Raw genomic sequence first — 20,518 nt, forward strand, 5'->3', positions numbered from 1 at the left:
GCTGCATTGCAGGTTCACCCTGAATTGGCACTTTGTTTTTGCTTCCCAAAATCAGACCTGCTCACTCTCAGTGTTGTGAAAGATATTAACTTTCAGGTGGAGGCATCCAAAATTCAGAGAGATGTCAGTCTTGATGTTTTTGCTTTTTCTGTCTCTGTAAGATCCTGAATCAGCACCTTCAGGGGAATTAGTTAGAGCGGAGTGAGAACAGAGGGGAAGGGAGAGTGGGATGGTGCTTTCAATTTTGTGGAACAACAAAAGAATATTCCACAGAAAGTAGAATTGCTTGTTCTGAATTTCTACCCTGCACTGATAGTGATGATTTTGTAATCTCTTTTTGCAGAGTATTTGAAAATCTGAAGACTGAAGTTTCAAAATCAACAGATGAAGGGCTTATGCCTGAAACATTGACTCTCCTGCTCCTCGGACGCTGCCTGACCTGCTGTTTTTCCAGCGCCACATTTTTTGACTGACTCTCCAGCGTCTGCAGTCTTCACTTTGATGTCAATGTCTGACAGTCACTCAATCCATCGGGACCACAACAATTTTTGATTTTGATTTCTGTGAGAGGGATCAACGCTTTTTGGTTCCTGTTTGAGGACGTTTTCAACATCAGGTGGGACTGGACAAGAGACCCCACTGTTGCAGCGCACTGTGTGTGGAGCCTGAAACAGTTATACGGCCTGGGAAGGGGATTTCACGGCAGGGAGGAGGTCTACACGTGTTTGTGTGCAGCTGAAGCTGTGGCCATGGAGAAACCCGAGGAATCCCGCCCCGTGGAGAAACCATGGAAGTGTGGTGACTGTGGGAAAGGCTTCCGCGTACCGTCTGCCCTGGAGACTCATCGGCGCAGTCACACCGGGGAGAGGCCATTCCCCTGCACCGACCGCGGGAAGGCCTTCAGACATTCCTCCCACCTGCTGGCCCACCAGCGGGGCCACACGGGGGAAAGGCCCTTCAGCTGCCCAGAGTGTGGGAAGGCCTTCAGCACTTCCTCCACCCTGCTGAGCCATCAGCATGTCCACACAGGAGAGAGGCCGTTCAGCTGCCCTGAGTGTGGGAAGGCCTTCAGGTATTCCTCCACCTTGCGGACCCACCGGCGTTTCCACGCGGGGGAAAGGCCCTTCAGCTGCCCTGAGTGTGGGAAGGCCTTCAGGTATTCCTCCATCTTGTGGACCCACCGGCGTTTCCACACGGGGGAGAGGCCCTTCAGCTGCCCCGAGTGTGGGAAGGCCTTTACCCGCGTCTCTGCCTTGCGGAGCCACCGGCGTGTCCACACCGGGGAGAGGTCCTTTAGCTGCCCTGAATGCAGGAAGGCCTTTACCGACATCTCCTCCCTGTTGAAGCATCAGCAGATCCACACGGGGGAGATGCCCTTTACCTGCTCTCAGTGCGGGAAGGCCTTCAGCACATCCTCCCACCTGCTGACCCACCTGCATGTCCACACAGGGGAGAGACAGTACACCTGCCCTCACTGCGGGAAGGGCTTCAGGTATTCCTCCGGCCTGCTGACCCACCAGCGGGTCCACACAGGGGAGAGACCGTACACCTGCTCTCAGTGCGGGAAGGGCTTCACCTACTCCTCCCACCTGCGGAGACACCAGCGGATCCACACGGGGGAAAAGCCCATCAGCTGCCCAGAGTGCGGGAAGGCCTTGACCGACATCTCCTCCCTGATGAAGCATCTGCGGATCCATACCGGGGAGAGACCGTACACCTGCCCTCAGTGTGGGAAGGGCTTCAGCACATCTTCCTCCCTGCTGAGGCACCAGCGGATCCACACAGGGGAGAGACCATACACCTGCCCTCAGTGCGGGAAGGGCTTCACCTGCTCCTCCAACCTGCGGAGACACCAGCGAGTTCACGTGCCATTGCAGGGGGAGTGAAGGAGTGACGGCCGAGTCCCATTATCGACCGGACTATCAACCCGGTTCCGGGGACTCCCGGGTTCGAATCCCGCCACGACAGATGGCAGAATTGGTATTCGGTCATAAGACACAGAACTTATATCAAAAGATCAGTGTCATGCAACTGATAGAATATATTGAACAAACTTAGATAGTCTTCATCGCTTAGAATGGGTGTGGGCTTTGGTTCATTAATATGTAACAATGTTCTTGAGATGACAAGGTTTTATACAAGAAAGGCATCTCCGCTCAGACAATGCATTAAAGGTGTAAGATTTGAGTCTGTCTGTATTCCAATCTTGAATCAGACCGGTTCTGTTTCCAAAGTCGGAATTTGTAAAATATTGCATGGATTGACTGTGCTTTTTGAACAAAATTGAATGTATCTGCAAATATAATTCTGCCAATACAATTTCACCCCAAAGAGTAGTGTGTGTGTGTGTGTGTGTGTGTGTGTGTGTGTGCATGAGAGAGTGAGAGCGTGTGCATGTGAGTTTGTGTGTGTGTGCGCAGAAGTGTGTGTGTGCATGCTTGGGAAAGTGAGAGTGTGATGGAGTATGAGGCTGCGAGTGTGAGAGTGTTGAGGGGTGTGTGTGTGTCTGTCTGAGAGAGAGAGGCTTATTAAAAGCAAAAGGTTGCATTTTTGCTAAAACAAGGACTTGTACAGATAATGATCGGACCATGAGTCGTGTTATAGAATAGACAGACATGGGGTGGGGGTGTTCAGGTACATAGTTCTTTGGAGGTTGCATCACTGGTAGACAGGGTGGTTAAGGTGGCGTTTTGCAACATTGCCTTCATTGTTCACACCACTGAGTATAGGGGTTGGGACATCATGTTGAGGTTGTACAGGATGTTGGTGAGGCCACTTTCAGAGTACTGAGTACAGTTCTGGTGGCCCTGTAATAGGAAGAATACTATTAGAGAGGGTTTAATAAAGATTTACCAGGATGTTGTAAGGACTGGAGGGTTTGAGTTATAAGGAGAGGCTGGGACTTTCTTCACGGGAGCACAGGCGGTTGGGGGGGGGGGGGTGACCTCGTTGAGATTGATAAAATCATGAGGAGTGGAGGTAAGGTGAATAGCAAATGGCTCTTGCTTAGCGTAGGGGAACTCAAAACTAGAGGGGGGCATTTTTTTAATGTAAGGAGAGAGATTTAAAAGGAAGCGGAGGGGCAACATTTTGAAAGAGGGTGAGTTGCATGTGGAATGAACTTGCTGAGGATGTGGTCGATGCAGGTACAGTGACAACATTGAAACAGCATTTGGATGGGTACATGAATAGAAAGGTTTAGAGGGAAATGGGCCAAATGCAGGCAAGTGGGATGTGGGAATATGTGTTTAAATGGAGCGGTGAGCTTTCCCAATGTAGACAGGGCTCCTCGAAACGTGGCAGTGTCCCCCCCTGCAGCTGCAGAGCGAGACAGGAGAGTTTGTTTTTGTGAATGAGCAGTTGTAGCGCGAGGTGGCTGTTGCTTGGTGACGGTGAGGCTCCCCCGGCCCCGCCCATCCCCCCGTGCAGACGTCACGCGGGGGCGAAGGCGGTTGGGAGGAGAAGTCGCTCGAGCGAGGAAGCGGCGGGAGGGCGGCCGTTAGGAAAATGGCGCCGTGCGGCCCGGGGCAGACACCCGGCACTGGCCGCCGCCGCCTTCCTGGCGCAGCTGCTGTGTCACGGCCACACCGGCCGGCTGTACAGCAGCCAGGAGCCGGTGAACATTCTGGAGGCGGATGGGGTTAAGGACCTGCTTGGGAACTGGTCGGGCGCCTGGGTGGTGGAGTTCTACTGGTCGTGGGGCGGCCCCTGTGTCAACTATGGGGCCACCTGGAAGGTACTGGGCCCGGGAGGTGAAAGGTGAGGCAGGTTGTGGGGGGACGGAGGGGAAGGAATGTGGGGCCTGTCCTGTCATAGTCACATTTTACACTCACTTTCCATCTGCTTTTACTGGCGCTTGTGCTGTTTACCCCTCACTGTGTGTTTAATCCTTGTGCTGTTTACCCCTCACTGTGTGTTTAATCCTTGTGCTGTTTACCCCTCACTGTGTGTTTAATCCTTGTGCTGTTTACCCCTCACTGTGTGTTTAATCCTTGTGCTGTTTACTCTTTGCTGTTACTTGTGCAATTTCTGAGGGTAGTGTGTAAATACTAGTGAAGGATACTATGCACCAGCATGTATATGTTCCTCAGTCATTGAAGGGGCAGGACCTGTTGAGAATGGTTAGTAAAGTATGTGGTGAACTAAGCCTTGTTAACATGGACATAGTTTGGTGTTTGGAAAAATATGCTTTTTTATTATTTAAAGTCATAAAAATGTACAGCACACCCATTTGGTCTAACCTGCCCAAGACAACCAGATATCCTAAATTCGTCTAGTCCCATTTGCCAGCACTTGGCTCATATCCCTCTAAACCCTTTCTATTCATATACCTATCCAGATGCCTTTTAAATGTTGTAATTATACCAGCCTCCACTACTTCCTCTTGCAGCTCATTCCATACATGCACCACCCTCTATATGGAAAAGTTGCCCCTGCAGTACCTTTTATATCCTTCTGTTCTCACCCTAAACCCATGCCCTGTAGTTGTGAACCTAACCACTACACTGACGAAAAGGCATTTAAAAAAAAGTTAAGCAGCCAGACAAAATGCAAAAGCTATAAAACGTTGAGCCACATGTGAGAGGCCCTTAAGCTGCCCCGAGTGCGGGAAGGCCTTTACCCAGGCCACCTCCTTGCTGACCTCCCAGCGGGATCACGTGGCATTGCAGGGGGATTGAAAGAAAGATGGCCGAGTGCCTTTACCAACTGGACTATCAACCCAGTTCCAGTGGCTCCCGAGTTCGATTCCCACCGCGACAGATGGTGGAATTGGAATTTGGTCAGAAACCTGGAGTTCAGAATCTAACGGTGAAACCATTGTCGGTGGGGTGGGGGTGGAAGAAAACCCCCATCTGATTCACTCAGTTCTTTTTGAGGGAAGACTTGAGCAGTTATTAGAGCAGTCGTCCCAGCTGCATCCTTTACCCGGTCTGGCCTACACGTGACTCCAGACCCACGATAGTCTGGTTAACTCTACGCTGCTGGATACAGGTTGAAATTGCTGAGTGAGGCAATACTTCCTCCAGGTTAAGGCTATATCGAGGATCCAATTACAAAGGGACAACTCAGTGGTGACCAATAATGAGGAAAGTGAGGGGTTGCACTTTGACCTTGAGCTGTTTTTAAAAAATTGCTACTTTTTCTCTGCCTTTCTGCTGGGAGATTCTGAAGCTGTAACAAAGTTGGGTCACAATAAAGATTACCTGAAGTTCACACTGAGCTCAGACTCTCAATGAGAGCTTTAAACTGCAACAGGTTTTTGGTTTAAAACTGCTGATTTCTTACACGAGAAAATGAGAACTGCAGATGCTGGAGATCAGGGTCAAGATTAGAGTGGTACTGGCAAGGTACTGCAGGTCAGGCAGCGTCCGAGGAGCAGGAAAAATCGGCATTTCGGGTTTGCTCCAGACTGCAACCTCCTTACTCTGTCAACCATCTGTGAGTAAGGTACTCTCTTCACAACTCCTTTTCCATTTTTTTCATTCTGGACTTCAATTTATGACTTGCAGCAACTGAAAGGAAAGAGAATGAATCCATGGAATGGACAGAATCGGGAAAAGTTTGTTTATAAACAGTGTGTTTCATGTATTGAGTGAATGTAAAGAGGATGTGGTGGATGCATGTTCAGATGCAACGTTTAAAAGACATGTGGATAAGTACATGAATAGGGAAGGTGTGGAGGTATATGGGCCAAACACTGGCAAGTGGCACTAGTTTAGTTTGAGAACATAGTCAGCATGGAATAGTTGGACAGAAGGGTCCGTTTCTGTGCTGTCTGACCGTAACTGTTCTGTCATGGTCTTAAAACCATTTTCTTGCCTTCCACTTTAAATGTGGTTACTGTACTTGCATCCAACACATAAACCACAAAAAACCCTCATGCACACAACATAAAAATCTACACTTTACTGTTCAAAAATCAGATGAACTCAGCCTTGAATAAATTCAATGACCCCTTAATTGCAGGAAGACATCCCCACTTCTAATCTCAGTTCAGCCTGCTAATATACCACTTGCCTTGCTGCACCTGTCTGACAACTGGCATTGACTGATGTAGAAGGATGCTGCTAATCAAAGCACTGATCACAGGCTGGTCTGGTTTCAGGTCCTGATTGCTCTATCCTCTGTTGATCTCCCTGTTCCCACAGACTAAGATGTCGGTTTGTTCTCAGCTCTGCTGGATTTCTGCTAAAGCTTTGACCCCGCCTTTTATAACTTCTGGAACGATAAAATATTCAATCAAGACCCAAGTCACAATCTCCCAGCCTGTCAACTATCCTAATACAAGGTGTAGTCATAGCAGGGAATCAAACAAGAGAAATGAAACAAAATCATAAATAAATAGGAACACGTGCTTAATGTTTGTTCATGAGGAAGTAAACCAGAAATAGGGGTCTCCCAGGAATCTTACCGTACCCTACTTGAGGAATTCTGTCACCCTTACACCTATTAGGATCCAGCTATGAATTACAACAACATTTACACCAACAGAAATAAAGCATCGGTTATCAAATAGAGATAGACTGTTTCTCTATCTCATGCACATACGAGATAGATCATGGGGGTGAGTTTGTATTTGCAGCATGATGTTTGCAAATACATTCTACTTTGCAAGGTTTGTGAAGGTTTGTAGCTCAGGTTGAAGTTTAGGGTGTAGGTTTGTGATCCAGATGTTTCATTACCTGGCTTGGGAACATCATCAGTGGTGATCTCGAAGTGAAGCGAAGCTGTTATCTCCTGCTTTCGATTTATATGTTTGTCCTGGATAGGGTTCCTGGGGCTTGTGGTGATGTCATTTCCTGTTCATTTTCTGAGGGGTTGATAGATGGTATCTCGATCTATGTGTTTGTTTATGGCGTTGTGGTTGGAGTGCCAGGCCTCTAGGAATTCTCTGGCATGTCTTTGCTTAGCCTATCCCAGTCGAAGTGGTGGTTTTTTTCTGTGCTGTCTGACCGTAACTGTTCTGTCATGGTCTTAAAACCATTTTCTTGCCTTCCACTTTAAATGTGGTTACTGTACCTGCATCCAACACATAAACCACAAAAAACCCTCATGCACACAACATAAAAATCTACACTTTACTGTTCAAAATGTAGGGCTACGAGGGATAGAGGGTTGTGTCTTTTTGTGGCTAGCTGGTGTGCATGTATCCTGGTGGCTAACCTTCTTCCTGTTTGTCCTACGTAGTGTGTGTGGCAGTCCTTGCAAACCCCCGGAACCCTATCCAGGACAAGTATCTAAATAGGAAGCAGGAGGCAACAGCTTCGCTTCACTTGGAAGTCACCACTGATGATGTTACCTAGCCAGGTAATGAAACGTCTGGATATCAAACCTACAGCTCAGCGAGCAAACCTGCACCCTAAACATTCTACTTTTGCTGAAAGACTGCACAATCTGCAGCAGTCAATACATGTAATATATTGGAAATTCCACTTTGAAAATAGATAATGGGCCCACTACTTTTTGGATGTGAGCATTAGTGATACAGTTAGTAAGTTTGCTGATGTCACCAAAATTGGAGTTGTAGTAGACAGCGAAGGAGGTTACCTCAGATTACGATGGGATCTTGATCAGATGGGCCAATGGTCTGAGAAGTGGCAAATGGAGTTTAGCTTAGATAAATATGAGGTGCTGCATTTTGGGAAAGCAAATCTTAACAGGACTTATACACTTAATGGTAAGGTCTTAGGGAGTGTTGCTGAACAAAGACCTTGGATTGCAAGTTCATAGCTCCTTGAAAGTGGAGTTGCAGGTTGATAGGATAGTGAAGATGGTGTTTCGTATGCTTTCCTTTATTGGTCAGAATATTGAGTACAGGAGTTGGGAGGTCATGTTACTACTGTACAGTTGGAATATTGTATGCAATTCTGGTTTCCTTCCTATGTGAAAGATGTGAAACTTATGGGTGGCACAGTGGTTAGCACTGCTGCCTCACAGCGCCAGAGACCCGGGTTCAATTCCCGCCTCAGGTGACTCTGTGTGGAGTTTGCACATTCTCCCCGTGTCTGTGTGGGTTTCCTCCGGGTGCTCCGGTGTCCTCCCACAATCCAAAAATGTGCAGGTTAGGTGAATTGGCCATGCTAAATTGCCCGTAGTGTTGGGTGAAGGGGTAAATGTAGGAGTATGGGTCTGGGTGGTATACGCTTCGGCGGGTCAGTGTGGACTTGTTGGGCCAAAGGGCCTGTTTCCACGCCGTAAGTAATCTAATCTAAAAAGATTTACAAGGATGTTGCCAAGACTGGAGGATTTGAGCTATAGGGAGAGACAGAACAAGCTGGGGCTGTTTACCCTGGAGCGTCAGAGGCTGAGGGGTGACCTTATAGAGGTTTATAAAATCATGAGGGGCATGGATAGGATAGATAGACAAAGCCTTTTTCCTGGGATGGGAGAGTCCAGAACTAGAGGTCATAGGTTTAGGGTGAGAGGGGAAAGATATGAAAGAGACCTAAGGGGCAACCTTTTCATTTAGAGGGTGGTACGTGTATGGAATGAGCTGCCAGAGGAAGTGGTGGAGGCTGGTACAATTGCAACGTTTAAAAGGCAACTGGGGGGATATGGGCCCCGTGCTGGCAGGTGGGACTAGATTGGGTTGGGATATCTGGTCGGTATATAAGAGTTGTCCAGGTTCAGGTGGATTGACAGTACGAAAATACCCATAGTGCCCAGGGATGTGCAGGTTAGGTGCATTGGTCAGGGGTAAATGTTGAGCAATAGGGGTAAGGGAATTGCGTGGTGGGTTACCCTTTGGAGGATCGGTGTGTAGTCTTTGGGTCGAGTGGCTTGCTTCCACACTGTGGGGAGTCTCTGAAGGGGAAGGGATTTTTGTTAACTGTGCAAGGCAACGCAGGCGTAGTGCGGGGGCCTGCTGTTGGCCTTGCCCTGCCCCTTGCTCCTCCCCGTGTTGTTGAGCTGTCTAAAAAACAGCTACTCTTTCTCTGCCCTTTTGCTGGGGGCATCTGAAGCTGTAACAATGTTGGGCCACAATAAAGGTAACCAGAACGTACTGCTGGGCTCAGGCTCTCATTGAAAGCTCCAAGCGGGTTTTGTTTTAAAGCTGCTCCTTTCTTGCAGCCTCCTGCGCTAAGTTTCCAATGTTGTGTATCAGATGGAGCAGTGAATGAGTAGCTGGGTTCGTTAGAAATCGTAAACTTTGCAGGAGTGCAGGCACTGCATCGTTTCATCGGCAGTTTACTAGCAGCACTGGGAGGTATGGGCTGTGTTCATTAGAAAGGAGGTGGAGGTGCAGCTGTTGGACAAGGTGGGACAAGGTTTAAAAATCACAACATCAGGTTATAGTCCAACAGTTTTATTTGGAAGCACTACTTTCGGAGCGCTGCTCCTTCATTGGGTAGCTGTGGAGCAGGATCATAAGACATCGAGTTAAGAGCAAAAGGTCACAGTGTCATGCAACTGATATGATATATTGACAAATGTAGATTGATGTTAAGCATTCAGCACACTTACCTTAATTGTTCACACCATTGAATAAAGGAGTTGGGACATCATGTTGAAGTTGTACAGGATGTTGGTGAAGTCACTTGTAGAGTACTGGGAATGCTTCTGGTGGCCCTGTAATAGGAAGAATACTATTACAGAGGGTTCAGTAAAGATTTACCAGGATGTTGCCAGGACTGGAGGGTTTGAGTTATAAGGAGAAGCTGAGACTGTCTTCACTGGAGCACAGGAGGTTGAGGGGTGACCTCATTGAGATTGATATAATCATGAGGGCTCTATGTAACATGAACATCAAATAGCGAGGAGCCTGCACGGTTATGTCAAGTGAGTGGGGGAGAAATTGTGACATTTGGACACTTTAAATCCATCAGAAATAGCATCTCCATAGAGCATACTGTGCATGTCAGGTGAGGTGCCAGAAGACTGGAGGTTGGCTAACGTGGTGCCACTGTTTAAGAAGGGTGGTAAGGACAAGCCAGGGAACTATAGACCAGTGTGCCTGACATCAGTGGTGGGCACATTGTTGGAGGGAATCCTGAGGGACAGGATTCTACCTTCATCTAGGTGGATGGGCTGGGACTTTTTCACTGGAGCATTGGAAGTGGAGATGTGACCTTATCAACGTTTATAAGATCATGAGGGGAGAGATGAGGTGAACGAAGGGTGTCCTTCCTCTAGGGTTGGGGTTTCAAGATTAGGGAGCAAATTTTGACGGTGACAGGAGAAAGAGATTTTAAAAAGAAGGGCACAATTTTTTTTACACAGAGTGGTTCACGTGAGGACTAAATGTCTAGAGGAAGTGGTGGATGCAGGTACAGTAACGTCATGAATAGTAAAGGTTTGGAGGGATATGGGACAAAACACTGGCAGGTGGGACTGGTTTAGTTTGAGAACATAGTCAGCATTGACTAGTTGGATTGAAGGGTGTGTTTCTGTGCTGTCTGACTCTGGAACTGTCTTAAAACTGGATACTGATCTTGAAACCATTTTCTTGCCTTCCCCCACAAGCATCCACATAAAAATCACGTGAACTCAGCCTTGACTATATTCAATGGCCCCCTAACTGCCGGATGACATCCCCACTTCTGAACTTAATTCCTCTTGCTAACACACCACTTGCCTTGCTCATTGCCTGCTGCATCTGTCTGACAACTGGCACAGAAGGACACTGATGCCCCTCTGAACATCCACGCATCATTCCTGATGAAGGGCTTGTGCCCCAAAATACGACTGTCCTACTGCTCGACCCACTGTGCTTTGCCAGTTGTGATCGTCTCTACATCAGGAAGACCGAACGTAAACTTGGGGAATGGTTTGCCGAGCATCACAGCCGGGTCCGCAGAGGCTGAGCGGACTTCCCAGTCTCCACCCATTTTAATGCCCCTTCCCACTCCCCTTCTGACAAATTGGAGGAACAAAACCTCATCTTGTCTGAGCAGTCCACAGCCCGGAGGACTCGACACTGAGTTCTCCAATTTCAAATAATCTCCCATCCCATCCCCCAACTCACTTCCCAGCCCCTTCCACTCTTCCCTGCCAACTAGATTCCATCCTCCCATTCACCAACCAGGTTATGGGGGTAAGGCAGGAAAAGGATACTGATTGAGGATGATCAGCTATGATCATAATGAATGGTGGTGCTGGCTCGAAGGGCAGAAGAGCCGACTCCTGCACCTATTGTCTATTGTACCCTCTACCTGTCTCCACCTATCCTCACTTCATCATGAGAGAGAGGGAGGGGCAGGAGCTCCAAATGGCAGTAAGACAAGTCTCCTTCCGGTCCTCCAGTGTCAAAAGTAGGTTTCGCCCCTTTTCTGCCGACAATGAGGAACACACCCAATGTTTTGGTGACACTGGTAAACATGTGCCCTGCTTGTTGACACCGAGGAGTGTACACAATATGCTCTGTAGCAATGCTGGTGTTATTGACAGATTTGAAGTTTCCAAATGTCTGTCGGAGATCAAAAAGGGCATAGCGATTTTTTTGCATCATGTGGCTCGATATTTGATTGAGCAGCCAGACAAATGCAAAAGCAATGTTTTTAAGTCTTTTCCTCCGTGTTGGGGTGACCTTCACAACTAGAGGACATAGGTTTAGGGTGAGGCCACAAAGATATACAAGATACCTGAAGGGCAATGTTTCCATGCAGAGGGTGGTGCAGGTATGGAATGTGCTGCCAGAGGAAGTGGTGGAATCCGGTATAATTACAGCCTTTAAAAGGTGTCTGGATGGGTATATGAATAGGAATGGTTTAGAGGGATATAGTGCTGGCAAAGGGGACTAGATTAATGTAGGATATCTGGTTGGCGTGGACAGGTTGGACTGAATGGGTGTGTTTCCGTGCTGTACATCTCTATGACTCTAAATAACAAAAATTCAACTTTTCCAATGAACAAACTATATCCATGTTAACAAGGCTTAGTGCACAACCTGCTTTACGAACCATTTTCAACAGGTCCTGCCCCTTCAATGACTGAGGAACATATACATGCTGGTGCATAGTATCCTTCACTAGTATTTACACACTACCCTCAGCAATTGCTCAAGTAACAGCAAAGAGTAAACAGCACAAGGATTAAACACACAGTGAGGGGTAAACAGCACAAGGATTAAACACACAGTGAGGGGTAAACAGCACAAGGATTAAACACACAGTGAGGGGTAAACAGCACAAGGATTAAACACACAGTGAGGGGTAAACAGCACAAGGATTAAACACACAGTGAGGGGTAAACAGCACAAGGATTAAACACACAGTGAGGGGTAAACAGCACAAGCGCCAGTAAAAGCAGATGGAAAGTGAGTGTAAAATGTGACTATGACAGGACAGGCCCCACATTCCTTCCCCTCCGTCCCCCCCACAACCTGCCTCACCTTTCACCTCCCGGGCCCAGTACCTTCCAGGTGACCCCATAGTTGACACAGGGGCCGCCCCACGACCAGTAGAACTCCACCACCCAGGCGCCCGACCAGTTCCCAAGCAGGTCCTTAACCCCATCCGCCTCCAGAATGTTCACCGGCTCCTGGCTGCTGTACAGCCGGCCGGTGTGGCCGTGACACAGCAGCTGCGCCAGGAAGGCGGCGGCGGCGGCCAGTGCCGGGTGTCTGCCCCGGGCCGCACGGCGCCATTTTCCTAACGGCCGCCCTCCCGCCGCTTCCTCGCTCGAGCGACTTCTCCTCCCAACCGCCTTCGCCCCCGCGTGACGTCTGCACGGGGGGATGGGCGGGGCCGGGGGAGCCTCACCGTCACCAAGCAACAGCCACCTCGCGCTACAACTGCTCATTCACAAAAACAAACTCTCCTGTCTCGCTCTGCAGCTGCAGGGGGGGGACACTGCCACGTTTCGAGGAGCCCTGTCTACATTGGGAAAGCTCACCGCTCCATTTAAACACATATTCCCACATCCCACTTGCCTGCATTTGGCCCATTTCCCTCGAAACCTTTCTATTCATGTACCCATCCAAATGCTGTTTCAATGTTGTCACTGTACCTGCATCGACCACATCCTCAGCAAGGTCATTCCACATGCAACTCACCCTCTTTCAAAATGTTGCCCCTCCGCTTCCTTTTAAATCTCTCTCCTTACATTAAAAAAAATGCCCCCCCTAGTTTTGAGTTCCCCTACGCTAAGCAAAAGCCATTTTCTATTCACCTTACCACCACTGCTCATGATTTTATCAATCTCAATGAGGTCAACCTCCTGTGCTCCAGTGAATAAAGTCCCAGCCTCTCCTTATAACTCAAACCCTCCAGTCCTTGCAACATCCTGGTAAATCTTTATTAAACCCTCACTAATCGTATTCTTCCTAATACAGGGTCACCAGAACTGTACTCGGTACTCTGAAAGTGGCCTCACCAACATCCTGTACAACCTCAACATGATGTCCCAACCCCTCTCCTCAGTGGTGTGAACAATGAAGGCAATGTTGCGAAACGCCGCCTTAACCATCCTGTCTACCAGTGATGCAACCTCCAAAGAACTATGTACCTGAACACCTCCGCCCCATGTCTGTCTGTTCCATAACACGACTCATGGCCCGATCATTATCTGTACACGTCCTTGTTTTAGCAAAAATGCAACCCCTTGCTTTTATTAAGCCTCTCTCTCACACACATACTCGATCTCTCAGACAGACACACACACCCCTCAACACTCTCACACTCGCAGCCTCACTCCATCACACTCTCACTTTCCCAAGCATGCACACACACACTTCTGTGCACACTCACACACAAACTCACATGCACATGCTCTCACTCTCTCATGCACACACACACACACACACACTACTCTTTGGGGTGAAATTGTATTGGCAGAATTATATTTGCAGATACATTCAATTTTGTTCAAAAAGCACACAATCTGCCGGCAGTCAATGCATGTAATATTTTACAAATTCCGACTTTGGAAACAGAAACTGACTCAAGATTGGAATACTGACAGACTCAAATCTCACATCTTTAATGCATTGTCTGAGGGGAGATATCTTTGTTTTATAAAACCTTAAGTCATCTCAAGAACATTGTTACATAGTAATGAACCAAAGCCCACACCCATTCTAAGAGATGAAGACTATCTATGTTTGTTCAATATATTCTATCAGTTGCATGACTCTGATCTTTTGATATAAGTTCTGTGTCTTATGATGCTGTTTCATGAGGCTTATATATTGATGAGCTGAAAATGTGATGCAGGTCAGGCAGCATCCAAGGAGCAGGAGAGTCGATGTTTCGAACTGAGAGACTTGGGTCTTTTCTCATTGGAAAGAAAGTGGTTAAGGGGGGGATTTGATAGAGACATAAAAGATGATCAGAGGATTTGATAGGGAATACAGAGAAAGACTTTTTCCTAGGATGATAACGTTAGCTTGTACGAGAGGGCATAACTACAAATTGAGGGGTGATAGCTTTAAGACAGATGTCAGAGGCAAGTTCTTTATACAGAGAGTGGTAAGGGCGTGGAATGCCCTACCTGCTAAGGTAGTCAAGTCAGCCACATTAGGGAGATTTAAACAATCCTGAGATAAGTGCATGGATGATTTTGGGATAGTGTAGGGGGACGAGCTGAGAAGAGTTCACAGGTCGGCACAACATCGAGGGCCGAAGGGCCAGTTCTGCATTGGATTGTTCTATGTTCTAAACTTAGTGCAGGAGGCTGAAAGAAATGAGCAGCTTTAAAACAAAAACCTCTTGGAGCTCAAAGCTTTCAATGAGAGTCTGAGCCCGGTGGTAAGTTCAGGTAACCTTTATTGCAACCCAACTTTGTTACAGCTTCAGATCCCCCCAGCAAAGAGGCAGAGAAAAAGTAGTTGCTTTTTGAACAGCTCAAGGTGAAAGTGCACACACCACACCTCCCCTGGCCCCATCCCCACCTCACTGTCTTTACTATTGGCCAGCACCAAGTTGTCCACTTGAAATTGGATCCTTGGTACAGCCGTAACCCGGAGGAAGTATTGCCTCACTCAGCAATTTCAACCCATACCCTGTCTCCAGGTAAGTTTCTCCCCGCTCCTTTGCCAGGAAGGGGCAGTGTAGAGTCAACCAGACTGCTGTGGGTCTGGAGTCACGTGTAGGCCAGACCGGGTAAAGGATGCAGCTGGAACGACTGAGTGAATCCTTTCCCACAATGGCCGTTCCCTTGCCTAACAAGGGAGAGAGTGAATCAGATGGGGGCTTTCTCCCCCACACCACCCTGAACAAGGAATTCTACTTTTGCAAAACATTCTTTTCTTTTGTTTTTCCACATAATTGAAAGCACCATCCCACTCTCTCTCCCCCTCTGTTCTCACTCTGATCTAACTAATTCCCCTGAAGGTGCTGATTCAGGATCTTACAGGGACAGAAAAAGCAAAAACATCAAGACTGATATCTCTCTGAATTTTGAATATCTCCACCTGAAACGGTCTCATCGTTAGATTGCGAACTCCACATTTCTGACCGAATACCAATTCTGCCATCTGTCGTGGCGGGATTCGAACCCGGGAGTCCCCGGAACCGGGTTGATATTCCAATCGATAATGGGACTCGGCCGTCACTCCTTCAATCCCCCTGCGATGGCACGTGAACTCGTTGGTGCTTCCGCAGGTGGAAGGAGTAGGTGAAGCCCTTCCCACACTGACAGCAGATGAACGGCCTCTCCCCGGTGTGGATCCGCTGGTGCCTCAGCAGGGTGGAGGATGTGCTGAAGGCCTTCCCACACTCAGGGCAGGTGTAGGGCCTCTCCCCCGTGTGGACCCGCTGGTGGCTCCGCAGGTTGGAGGAACAGGTGAAACCCTTCCCACACTGAGAGCAGGTGAACGGCCTCTCCCCCGTGTGGACCCGCTGGTGGGTCAGCAGGGTGGAGGAATTGCTGAAGGCCTTCCCACACTTGGGGCAGCTGTAGGGCTTCTCCCCTGTGTGGACCCGCTGGTGGGTCAGCAGGGTGGAGGCCTGGGTAAAGGCCTTCCCACACTCGGGGCAGCTGAAGGGCCTTTCTCCTGTATGGATCTGCTGGTGCCTCATCAGGGAGGAGACGTGGGTAAAGGCCTTCCCGCACTCAGGGCAGCTGAAGGGCCTCTGCCCTGTGTGGACGCGCCGGTGGCTCCGCAGGGTGGAGGAATCGCTGAAGGCCTTCCCACACTCGGGGCAGCTGAAGGGCCTTTCCCCGGTGTGGACACGCCGGTGGCTCAGTAGAGTGGAGGAATACCTGAAGGCCTTCCCGCACTCTGGGCAGTTGAACGGCCTCTCTCCTGTGTGGACCCGCTGGTGGGCCAACAGGGCGGAGAAAAACACGAAGGCTTTCCCGCACTCGGGGCAGCTGAAGGGTCTTTCCCCCGTGTGGTCCTGCTGGTGGGTCAGCAGGTGGGAGGAATGTCTGAAGGCCTTCCCGCAGTCGATGCAGGGGAATGGCCTCTCCCCGGTGTGACTGCGCCGATGAGTCTCCAGGGCAGACAGGAAACGGAAGCCTTTCCCACAGTCACCACAGTTCCACGGTTTCTTCAGAGGGCGGGATTCCTCGGGTTTCTCCATGGCCACAGCTTCAGCTGCTCACAAACACGTGTAGAGCCCCTCCCTGCCGTGAAATCCCCTTCCCAGGCTGTATAACGGTTTCAGGCTCCACGCACAGTGTGCTGCAACAGTGGGGTCTCTCGTCCAGTCCCACTGATGCTGAAAACATACTCAGACAGGAACCAAAAAGCTTTGGTCCCGCTCAGAGAAATCACGGACGAAAATCTTTGCTGGCCACAGTGGATTGAGTGACTGTCAGACATTGACATCAAAGTGAGGACCGGAGATGCTGGAGAGTCAGTCGAAAAATGTGGCACTGGAAAATCACAGGGGAGTCAGGCAGCATCCTAGGAGCAGGAGGGTCAATGTTTCGGTTATAAGCCCTTCGTCTCTTGATTTTAAAACTTCCCTCTTCAAATCTTCAAAAATCCTGTCAGAATAGATTACAAAAGTCATCACTGTCAGTGCAGGGTAGAAATTCTGAACAAGGAATTCTACTTTTTGCAAAACATTCTTTTCTTTTGTTTTTCCACATAATTGAAAGCACCATCCCACTCTCTCTCCCCCTCTGTTCTCACTCTGATCTAACTAATTCCCCTGAAGGTGCTGATTCAGGATCTTACAGGGACAGAAAAAGCAAAAACATCAAGACTGATATCTCTCTGAATTTTGAATATCTCCACCTGAAAGCTAATATCTTTCCCAACACTGGGATCCTGCTGAGAGTGAGCAGGTCTGATTTTGGGAAGCAAAAGAAAGTGTGTCAATTCAGGGTGAACCTGCCTCACAGCTTCTTGAGGAACAACCAGACACAAGATGGTTAATGTCCCCAGGAAGGTGGGAGCAAAATGAGACGTCAAGGCATTAACACCGACATTAGAGAGAAAGTGAACCTATTGACGTGGCAAAAGTTAGTGGAAAGCCAGAGTCATAGAGATGTACAGCACAGAAACAGACCCTTCTGTCCAACACGCCTGTACTGACCAGATATCCTAAATCAATCTAGTCCCATTTTCTGGCATGTGGTCCATAGCTGGGGTCATCCCCACCCCCTGTCCTGAGACCTTGAGCCTCCAAGCTGACCCACAAAGGTTCGGTTTGTCCTCGATTCTTTCCCAGTTGTCTTTTGTAGGTTTTGAAAACTTCCCCAATCCTCTGTTTCCCCTCAGCGTTGGAGGCTAAGGAGTAACCTATAAAATCATGAAGGGCATGGATAGGATAAATAGACAAAGCCTTATCCAGGGGAGGGGGTCAGGGGGAAAAAGAGTCCAGAACCAGACGGCATATGTTTAGGGTGAGGGGAAAAAATACAAATGAGATCTGAGGTGAAACGTTTTCACACAGAGGGTATTACGTGTATGGAATGAGCTGCCAGAGGAAATGGTGGAGGCCAGTACAATTGCAACATTTAAAAGACATCTGGACAGGTGTATGAATAGGAAGGGTTTGAAGGGATATGGGCCAAATGCTGGCAGTTGGGATGAGATTGGGGTGGGATATCTGGTTGGCATGAACGGGTTGAACCGAAGGGTCTGTTTCTAAGCTGTACATCTCCATGACTAGTTGGACCACTTCCCGCTCCTCCACCCTTGAGTCCCAGTTTCCTCATTTTCCCTCCCCCCACCTTGTCTCAGCACCACCTGCCCAACCTGCAATCTTCTTCCTGACCTCTCCACCCCCACCCCCTCTCCCACTCCGGCCTATCACCTTCACCTTAACATCCTTCCACCTTCCGCATTTCCAACACCCCTCCCCCAAGTCCCTCTTCCCTTCCTTTTATCTTAGCCTGCTTGGCACACTTTCCTCATTCCTGAAGAAGGGCTCATGCCCGAAACATGGATTCTCCTGATCCTTGGATGCTGCCTGACCTGCTGCGCTTTTCCAGCAACACATTTTCAGCTCTGATCTCCAGCATCTGCAGTCCTCACTTTCTCCTCTTGCTAATATACCACTTGCCTTGCTGATTGCTTGCTACACCTGTCTGACAAATGACAGTGACTGGTGTTGAAGGACGCTGAGGCCTCTTTGTCCATCCACACATCATTCCTGATAAAGGGCTCATGTCCAAAACGTTAACTCTCCTGCTCCTCGGATGCTGCCTAACCTACCGTGCTCTTCCAGTACCACAATGTTTGACCCTGATCTACATCTACATTTAAACAATGCACTTCCTTTCTGCGTTTGTTTTCCACAGCCAAGGCGATAACTTCATATTGTGGTACTGCATTTGCCATGTGTTTACCAATTATGGTCTTCTCTGTATCGGAGAGCGAGTGCAAACTTGGGGAACGATTCGTCGAGCATCGCAGCTGTGCCCGCAGAGGGCGACCACACCTCTCAGTAACCACCCATTCCAATTTCCTTCCCACTCCCTTTCTGACATGACCATCTTTGGCCTCCTCCATTGCCACAACGAATCTAACCGCAAATTGGAGGGACAACACCTCATCTTCCGGGCAGCCTGCAGCCCGAAGGACTCAACGTTGAGTTTTCCAATATCAAAAATCCTCCCTCTCCATTCCCTGACTCCATTCCTATCCCCGCCCTCCTCCCTGCCACCAACAAGATTCATTCCTCCGATTGACCAACCAGGTCGTACCCTCTAACTGTCTTGACCTTTTCCCACTTCATCCCCACCCCCTTTTCTCTGCAGCTTCTGCACCCAGCCCCAGCCCTGAAGAAGGGTTACAACCGATTCGTCGACCTCTCCACCATCTGATGCCTCCTGCCTAACTATTTTGTCAATTGAGATACAGACCTGGATCAACGTTTCCGGAGTCTGTCCCTGCCGAATTCACTCTTTCCTTTCAGTTGCTGCAAGTCAACAATTGAACTACAGAATGAAAAAAAAATGGAAAAGGGGGCGAGATAAGAGAGTGCCGTACTCACAGATCTGGGACAGAGGAAGGAATGTGCAGTCTGGGTAAAGCTCTATCTTTATTCAGAGAGAGAGGATCAGGAGCTGCAGCTTGAGTGTTACATGGTCCAACTTCCGCATTCAGACAATGGGCTGACTCTGATTGGCAGGAGGACCAGTCTCCTTCCGGTCCTCCAATGTTGCCTAATGGTCAATTAAAAGAAGGTCTCGCCCCTATTTTGCGTACAGCGATGAGCATGCTCAGTGTTTTGCTGACACTGGCCAGCATGCGCACTGCGTTGCTGACACCAGCAAACATGCGCAGTATGCTCTCTGGGGATGTTGGTGTTCCTGACAGATTTTAAGTGTCCAAATGCCAACGGGGTGAAAAGATAGAGCCACAATTTGTTTTGCCTTTGGCTCGATATTTTATTCCTTTTGCATTTTGTCTGGCTGTTCAACTTTTGTATGTCTTTTCCCCTTGTTGTGGGGGCAAGGCACCGAGACCAGAACTGGAGGGCATAGGTTTAGGGTGAGAGGGGAAAGATTTCTGAGGGTCCGAAGGGGCAATCCTTTCGCACAGAGGGTGGTATGTGTATGGAATGAGCTGCCAGAGGAAGTGGTGGAGGCTGGTACAATTACAGTATTTAAAATGCATCTGGATGGGGATATGGATAGGAAAGATTCAGAGGGGTAAGGGGCGACATGCTGCCAAATGGGTCACTAGATTAACTCAGGAGATCTGGTCAGTGTGGACCGAAGGGTTTGTTTCTGTGCTCTACAACTCTGAGTCTATTTTTAGATAGTATGGAAAATAAAGAGCATGAAAGCATGGGAAGGGTTAGAGCATGGAGACTACTGTCAATTTGTTGCAAAGGATAGTGGAAAGCTCTTACACCAATTAGCAGAGTAAGGTTGAGGCTGAAAGGTCACTATGGCAAGATGAGATAACAGTCAGTAAAGTTAGCCTCATCTGCTAAATATGATTGACAGGACGGGGACAATAAATATTTGGGACATGACATTAAATATCTAATTATCAATGAGTAGAGTCAGCCTGCTTGAGACTATTGATAATAAATATCTAATCATGACATTAGGAAAATATTAAGTAGGGTCTGGAATGCAAGACCATTGTTGCAAAAGCTGACACTAAATCTTGAACTGTGACATTAGAATAACATTAAGTAGAATGTAGGAAAAACTATAAGGGCAC

General features: G+C 48.5%; 2 protein-coding genes across 2 annotated transcripts in view; one reads left to right on the top strand and one right to left on the bottom strand.

The window, feature by feature from the left end:
- The window catches only part of LOC132808052 (zinc finger protein 850-like), a 61,181-nt gene extending 41,754 nt beyond the window's left edge, over positions 1-19,427 (bottom strand). Inside the window, exons 1-2 of the mRNA XM_060821963.1 lie at positions 19,335-19,427; positions 15,519-16,875 (exon numbers count right to left, since the gene is read on the bottom strand). Of these exons, the coding sequence (XP_060677946.1) occupies positions 15,519-16,466 (948 nt within the window). The 5' untranslated portion in view covers positions 16,467-16,875; positions 19,335-19,427. The remainder of the gene's footprint in view (positions 1-15,518; positions 16,876-19,334) is intronic.
- On the top strand, positions 348-2,260 carry LOC132808019 (zinc finger protein 835-like). The gene has a single exon (XM_060821915.1). It carries the CDS (start codon positions 750-752, stop codon positions 1,884-1,886), a length of 1,137 nt encoding a protein of 378 aa, XP_060677898.1. The 5' UTR covers positions 348-749; the 3' UTR covers positions 1,887-2,260.
- Positions 19,428-20,518: the final 1,091 nt, after the last annotated feature.

The sequence above is a fragment of the Hemiscyllium ocellatum genome (assembly GCF_020745735.1).
Source record: "Hemiscyllium ocellatum isolate sHemOce1 chromosome 27 unlocalized genomic scaffold, sHemOce1.pat.X.cur. SUPER_27_unloc_3, whole genome shotgun sequence".
Lineage (NCBI taxonomy): Eukaryota > Metazoa > Chordata > Chondrichthyes > Orectolobiformes > Hemiscylliidae > Hemiscyllium > Hemiscyllium ocellatum.